The 8223-nt window shown below is 35.3% G+C and overlaps 1 protein-coding gene across 1 annotated transcript; it reads left to right on the forward strand.

The window, feature by feature from the left end:
- Positions 1 to 4267: 4267 nt before the first annotated feature.
- LOC125201654 (pentatricopeptide repeat-containing protein At3g49730-like) lies at positions 4268 to 6864 on the forward strand. Its single transcript, XM_048099856.1, has 2 exons — positions 4268 to 4415; positions 4680 to 6864. Exon 2 carries the CDS (start codon positions 4712 to 4714, stop codon positions 6719 to 6721), a length of 2010 nt encoding a protein of 669 aa, XP_047955813.1. The 5' UTR covers positions 4268 to 4415; positions 4680 to 4711; the 3' UTR covers positions 6722 to 6864.
- The last annotated feature ends 1359 nt before the right edge of the window (positions 6865 to 8223 follow it).

Below are 8223 nucleotides of genomic sequence, written 5' to 3' on the forward strand. Positions count from 1 at the left end.
TATCTGGAGAATCCGGAAAGGTTGGTTTTGATTTTGAAAACAAATAAACATAAACAAGCTAAAAGCACGCAACAAAGAGAAGTTTCAAATTAGAGAACACGGTAGAGCCTTGGATCCAACTACAACGAACACGATGCGAACAATTCAACAACTTCGATTACCCAATTTAAGTCTCTAGGATTACTAGGAAAATCGCTAGTCTAGGCTAAGCCCTCCTCGAGTGCACTCAACCAGTTGATTAACCATTAATATTGAAGTCTCCTTCTAATATTTAACAATTAATTCCTTAAAACAAAAGGCTCAAGCCCCTCACTCTAGAATTCCTTTTCTCGAATGAAAATTATCTAGGTGTCGTTCATTCTTTTATCTATCCTAATTAGGTATCTCTAGATTACTCATAACAAACTCAATTGGTAGCTAAGCAATTGAATTGAAAAAGCACAAGAACGATACAAAGAAATCACAAGAGCAAAGGTAATCAAAAGTCCTTGAATTAATCAAAAGTGTTCATTGTAGTCTTCGACAAAACTCTACAAAAGATTTAGCTAATCATATTCAATGCAAATTCACAAGAGAAATCCATAGGAAGTGAATTGAACATAGAAAAACTAATAAAGATACTCCCAAAGGTGAATTGAATGGGCAAATCGTCTTCGTCTTCAAACTTGTTGATGAATCGGACTTTCTGTCACTTCAATCTGCTCTCAAATGTGGAAACTGCTTCTGGGGCATGTGGAAAGTATGCTGGAGTCGAATCCTAGGTCCTATTTATAACTAGGGTGAAAAATAAAAGAAACGCAGCGTACGAGTAAATCGCCCGGCCGGGCGATTTTAAGTAACAAAACGCCCGGCCCAGGCGTTTTTTCTTGAAACTCAGCTTGCACGAAATGCCCGACCCGGGCGATTTTCCATAGGAAACGCCTGAGGACAGTGAGAATGCCCGGCCTGGAGGCGAAGATGCCTTGCCTTGTTCAATGAAACGCCCGACATTGTGTAGTAAAACGCCCCGCTCGATCCTTGGCTGCTATTTCGTCCGTTTCCACCTGTTTTGACTACAAAAACTCGACAAACTTATCAAAACACTAAAGTAGTGGATCATAGATGAAAACTCAAGTATTGTAACAAAAAACACTCAATTAAGCACTTTCAAACATCCAAAACACTTGCTAAACTACGAGTTTATCAAGAACAAATTTCCATCCCTCATCATGATAATGATAATCACAACATCGGTGGCAAGTATAACTTCTCCAATCATCCTCATCATCTACTAACTTTTACTACATTTTCTTCGGCTTCATCGTCTTCATCATCATCTCATGATCACTACAAAAGAGATGAAGACGATGAAGATGATCCTGACAATATTCCAAGATGGGAATTAATATGTGATGGGTGCACACTGCCTATAAATGAACAGAAGCAAACCAAAGATGATGATGAGTATGAGCATGGTTACATGAGTTGTGATTAATGCAATTACTTTCTACATTTATCCTACTTCAACTTACCACTACACAACCCTTCTTTTCCAATCCATCCTTTCAAAGATCACAACCTAACACTTAAAAATGCTAGAAAATGGATATATTGTTTTGTTTGTAATAGCTATACGAATGGGCTCTTCTACAAGTGTACCAATCAATATTGTGGGTACACAATAGACATCAAGTGTGCTTCTCTACCCAACACCATAAAACACGCAGCTCATCCGCGACATAGTTATCTCACGCTAGTCACAAGCGATAGTTATTACGATGTCAGTTTTTGTGTTAATTGTAATGCGCATGTATTGGGACACTACAAATGCAATAGTTGTAGATTCAGTGTGTGTGGTAAATGTGTGATGCTACCAGCAACAAATAAGCATAGATTGGAGAATCACTTGTTACTATTGACATATGATGCCCGTGTTAACCGTCCTAGTCAGTTCTACTGCAGCAACTGTGAAGACCAAATAAACCCCAAAAGCTGGATGTATCATTGCCGAGAGCGATCAATCCTTTGATCCCAAATGCTTTCCTGCTACGTCGGGTCTGTTTAGAAACATCAAATATGAGACACGACAGTATATGAATTCCAGTATTCATGACCATCCTCTTAGATTTCAAATCATAACCAAGAAAAGGAGATGTGACCTATGTCGTAACGACGAGTATGAAAGACCTGGATTTCAATGTGTGTCAGTGTCATGCTTCTTTGTCATGTGTTCTACATGCGGTACGAGACGCATGGGTGATGCCATCTGATTGTGTGCGTTTGTAGATTGTTGTATTTATATTGTATGCTAAATGTTTTGTTCTTGTATCTTTTATGTAACTATTTGATATATATTGTTTACAAAAGTATTAAAATTCTTGTGTATTTACTGATATTCGGTCAACAAAGCTAAATCAAACTCAACGTGGCATAAGAAATAAGTACATGGCACACACTAATGTAGCAAAAATCGAAAGGAGTAGGATGTGGAGGGAGTACTTTGAAAAAATCACAATTTTTGTTAGTATTATCACAAAATGTAGATTATGTAGTGCTTTTGTAGAAAAATTTAAACTTTCTAGTTGCTCACTTGGGACATAACTTATTTCACCTTTTGCATGTTCCATTTGTGTCCAAATATTAATTTTTTTCTTGGATTCGAATATCTAGTTTCAAATTTACTTATAAAATTGTCATATTGGGATTCACTAATCAAATTAGCTAGATTTCATAATTTTTTCCATATATTAGTTAAAATTGATGATGAGGTATATTATTCTATCACACGGCCATATATTTGTTGGATTCATTTGTTACGATGATATTGATCAATTTTGTGATGTCACATAAAATTTAAAACCAAAAGATAATTTACAAACTTTAAGTATTTTTTTTTTAAAATAATTCCACCTCAATCGAAGCCAAGATGGAGACGACATGACTTGATCATCGTTGGCGAGTTTAAATATTTCCAACACGATTGATCCACATAGATTTTACATATTTTAGGAGTTAGAGTTGGTTTGATTTAAATGAATATTGTTTAATTTTAGCATGCTTTTTTTATATGTATACTTACAAATTTACAATTGGTTGTTTTGTGATTTCATTGAGTGTCCATAGTAAAAATGCATAAAAGTAGAGATGTCAATTGGATCAGCTCTACGTATTTTCATGCCAATCCTTCTTAGAAAGTGGGTTAATCACATATAAATTGATTAGATTGTGATTTTATTGAATTATAAATATTTCATATATTCCTTTAAGGCTTTAAACCAAAAAAATGCCACAAACACAAAGTCAGTTTAGATTTAATTAATTTGAAATATACGTCATTCTCCTTAAACATTGAAATCTGAAATTTTATTATTATTGTAAATGTCGAATACTATTAATAAATACAAATATTTTAATTTAGATTCTTGTAATATTATTATAAGTATACATGTATCCATTGACTATTGCCAAATTGGCTATTTTTTCACTACCCCAATCCACGAATAATTAGTATAGAAGAAAGATATGAGTAAAAATATATATAAAGAAAGAAAGAAAGAAAGAAAGATATGGAAGGTTAGTTCAGTATTTTAGTAGAATATGGGACCATAATTAGAAAGACAAATTTATCGTAAATAGATATAGACTAATTTTAATGAATCAGTTAAAATATAAAAAAAAATGCCATTTTTTATAGACACGTAATATTATATTCATTTTCTAAATTATTATTAAGCAACGATAATATTTTGAGTCGCATAAAGCGCGAGGATTAACACTTGTAAGAAACAAAAAATACTTATGAACTTCGAAATGCACTAGTTGATTATTTGTGGGAACAAACAATACATGAATTTCAAGTTTTGAATTTTAGAATATGTGTATTGTTTCAATTTATATTTGAATTACTAGGTTTTTTAATTTTATATAATTTTTTTAAGAGTAGAGGTTAATTTTAGTTCTAAACATAAATCAAAATATGAATTTGATCTATAATGTTCACTTTTTGAAAAATAAATCCATAACAAATGAAATCCTTGTCGGAGTGATCCTTTTTTTACGGTTCCGTCAAAAACTGACGGTCATGACACTATGCAATTAGCATTGACCGTTAGTTTTTTTATGAAATCGTAAAAAAAGTACTACTTCAGTGACATTTTCATTTGAAGTGGACCCGTTTTTTCAAAATATGAATAATTTGGACTAAATTCATATTTTTATATATATACGACAAAAATAAAAAATCGACTACTTTTTTTTAAATACTCCAAATTACACCAGTAGGGTTCTGTCCAGTGTGGAAAATATATTTGGAATCTTGAATTGAGCTCTCACTCTTTGAGACTCATATCAGAAATGCAGTGATTGATTGGAAGAACCGAATCCGAAGAGGTAAAGAAGAAGCCCTCGCCGACTCACGCAGGCGCGAGCCACTTCAGGTAACATAATTGATTGTGGTTTACATAAATACGAATTTATTGTTTTAGTTGACCAATTTAGCCAGCTTATAGACATGGAATCTGTAGATTTTAAATTGTGTTTAAGCATAGGTTATGTGTGTTTGTGCTTATCTGATTTCGTTGTAATTGGTCTTTCCTGTTTCTTTTAAAAGCACATCCTGTTTGAGGATGTTTCACTAAAGATTTATGTTAGAATTGATTGATATTGGAGGCGGCTAATGACACATCCTGTTTTGGGCATAGGAACAAAGAGAAGATGTGGTAAGCTCAATAAAATGCAGAGAATCAGTTCCAAGAAGTTATGTGGTCTATGCTTGAATTGTAGTATTCGCTTATTTCCTGCCAAGCAAAATGCTACCAAAAAAGAATCGTTTTTTCATTTGGAATCTCATATAACATCAAATTCCCTGCTCTTTTCCACTCTGGGTTCCCCAAAGTTTGCATCGAAAGATAATCCTATTTCTGGCGATGGAAAGTTCAACACGATGAATGAACCGAAAAGAGGACGAGATTTTATTTACATTGATAAAGAAACTGAGTTTTCTCGGGAAAGTCAAATGCCAGATCATGATGAGTTCTCTGCTGATGTTGAGAAGATATATAGAATGCTTAGAAAGTACCATTCTAGAGTTCCGAAACTGGAATTTGCTTTGAATGAATCCGGTGTTGTAGTTAGGTCTGGACTGGTGGAAAGAGTGCTTAATCGCTGTGGGGATGCTGGGAATTTAGGATACAGATTCTTTGTGTGGGCATCGAAACAGCCAGGTTACAGGCATAGTTATGATGCCTATAAATCAATGATTAAGATTTTAAGCAAAATGAGGCAGTTTGGAGCTGTTTGGGCTCTTATAGAGGAGATGAGGAAAGAAAATGCTCACCTCTTATCGCCGGATGTTTTTGTCATTCTGATGAGAAGATTCGCATCTGCGAGAATGGTGAAAAAGGCCATCGAAGTGTTGGATGAGATGCCAAAATACGGGTGTGAGCCGGATGAATATGTTTTTGGGTGTCTGTTGGATGCTTTGTGTAAAAATGGCAGTATAAAGGAAGCTGCTTTGCTGTTTGAAGATATGAGGATACGATTTCCGCCAACAATAAAACATTTTACATCACTATTATATGGTTGGTGTAAAGAAGGAAAGTTGATGGAGGCTAAAGTGGTGCTGGTAAAAATGAGGGAAGCTGGTTTTGAGCCTGATATTGTTGTTTACAACAATTTGCTTAATGGATACGCAACAGCAGGTAAGATGTTGGATGCTTTCCATCTCATGCAAGAGATGAGGAGGAACGGGTGTGAGCCAAATGCAACTTCATATACCATCATAATTCAAGCGCTCTGTGCTCAGGAGAAAACGGAAGAGGCTGTGAGAGTATTTCTGGATATGGAGCAACATGGTTGTGAGGCTGATATCGTTACTTACACCACTTTGATAAGTGGATTTTGTAAGTGGGGTAAGCTTGAAAAGGGCTACGAGCTTCTAGGTGCTATGTTGCAGAAAGGGTATACTCCTAACTCAACTACTTATCTGTACTTCATGTTAGCGCATGAGAAGAAGGAGGAATTGGAGGAGTGTCTAGAACTTATGAAGGAGATGCGGAAGATCGGCGTGTTTCCTGACTTAAGCATATATAACACAGTTATTCGTTTGGCATGCAAGTTAGGGGAGACTCAAGATGGTATGAGAATGATGAATGAGTTAGAAACATATGGGATTAGTCCAGGGGTTGACACCTTTATAATCATGATTAATGGTCTCATTGAGCAAGGGTGTTTGGTTGAAGCTTGCGATTATTTCAGCGAAATGATAGGGAGAGGTCTTCTAGCTTCTCCACAGTATGGCATCCTGAAAGACTTGTTGAATTGTTTGTTAAGAGCAGATAAACTTCAATTGGCTAAAGATATCTGGTCTTGTATAATAGCTAAGGGTTGTGAGCTTAATGTGAATGCATGGACAATTTGGATTCACGCACTCTTTTCAAATGGGCACGTCAAAGATGCTTGCTCTTACTGTGTGGATATGATGGATGCTGGGTTGATGCCTCAGCCGGATACCTTTGCTAAGCTCATGAAAGGTCTAAGGAAGCTCTATAATAGACAGATTGCAGCAGAGATCACAGAGAAAGTGAGGAAGATGGCTGAAGAGAGGCAGATGACTTTCAAGATGTACAAAAGGCGCGGCGAAAGAGATTTGATAGAAAAAGCCAAGGCAAAGGAGGATGGGAGAAAGAGGAGAGCACGCAAGCGCCGTTGGGGAAGTAAAAGTAGGAAGGCTGGCGACTTATGAGTTGAGTACAGGGAATTGTTATCCATTGGATTCATTGTAAAAGCATGATGCCTCTTAGACATAGCAGTGTGGTAAGTCCTTTTCAAACTAACTGTCTCTCTCACATTGATTTATTATCTTTATGTGGTGATGATTTAACTGGATTTATGATTAAATAATATACTTAATCGTAATGAAAAACCTCTCTCTGGGACTCAAGATCTGTGAAAAATATGTGAGTGTTAGTTTTTTACATCAGGAATTTCTATGAAATACCGGGTAAGTAACTATGTCCCCTAAGAATATGCCAAACAGCTAGCTTAAAGTATTTGGTCTCTCTGCATTCAGCTCTTATGGGTTTAGCCTGGTTAGTTTTTTCTTAAGATGTTAATTAGACGCGTTTTCTGATGATGTAGTAAAGATTTTGTAGGTTTTGTTTTGAGGATTTGGAAATGATATTAATGTTTGGATCTGTAGGTAGATAACGTTATCTTCAGTTTTTGAGTAGTTTTTTGAGATTGTAATTGTATCGTGTAGATTTAATTAAATCCTATTTATTTGAAGAAAACTGAAATTTATTTTGGAAAACAAGTCTTTTTTTCTTTATATCTCCCGGGGGAGAGGGAGTAACAGTGCACCAGCAATCAAGGTAGTAACAGTGCACCAGCAATCAAGGTCTATTTCAGGAGGGTACTCGAGCCTGCGGATATTTTTTACTATTTATTATTCTCACTGTTTCAGTAGGATTTATCCATGGGCCCTTTCATAATAGTATTTAAAGTTCATTCGTTTATGTATCAGGGTATACGTTTTCCTTGTCCGTAGTTTTAAGATTGACTTATTTTGGCCTGAGGATTCTTACTTGTTTTGCGTGTATATTTAAGATCTATAAAATAGGTTGGATCTATGCAACCTTTTTGTAGTCCAAAAGGTAGTAGGAGATATATGATTCTCACTTAATTATCTTAATAGCATTAGAACTAGGTCTACTTACTTGGTAGTTGGTACTTGGAAGTGAATCAAATTTTCATTGGCATCTTTGCCTGAAGTACCACATACAGGAGATATAGAATCAGTGACTCTGAGAATGAGAAGGGGTAAAGAAAATATGGTTGGTAGATACCATGAAATCGGCAGCATGAGTGGACTTAAAGCATGTTTGGTAGGGTAGATAACTCATCTATAGATGGAATTCTATGAACTAAAATAACTGAATTATGATGCATATCCTCCTGCCCTTTTCTGCAGATATTTCAAGTTTATCTCAGTATGTTTAGATTATATTTTCCAAGTTTATGAATCTTTTGTCATAGTTTTATTTCAAACTTGAGTATTTGTTGGAGTTGGAGCCCTTTACTCAATAACTGGAGATGAAATTTGACAACTAACTACGTACCTCTTGCATTCATATTCTGCGAAATTTAGAAACTGTGAATCCATATCATTTTTCTGTTGTAGCTTTTTCCAGTTCGATTATGACGCTCATATGATTTTTCTGCTGATTTAAATGCTAATTGTCCATT

This window comes from Salvia hispanica, chromosome 1 (genome assembly GCF_023119035.1).
Source record: "Salvia hispanica cultivar TCC Black 2014 chromosome 1, UniMelb_Shisp_WGS_1.0, whole genome shotgun sequence".
Lineage (NCBI taxonomy): Eukaryota > Viridiplantae > Streptophyta > Magnoliopsida > Lamiales > Lamiaceae > Salvia > Salvia hispanica.

Coding starts and splice junctions, on each gene's coding strand:
- LOC125201654 (XM_048099856.1), top strand. CDS start 4,712: ATGCAGAGAATCAGTTCCAAGAAGTTATGTGGTCTATGCTTGAATTGT.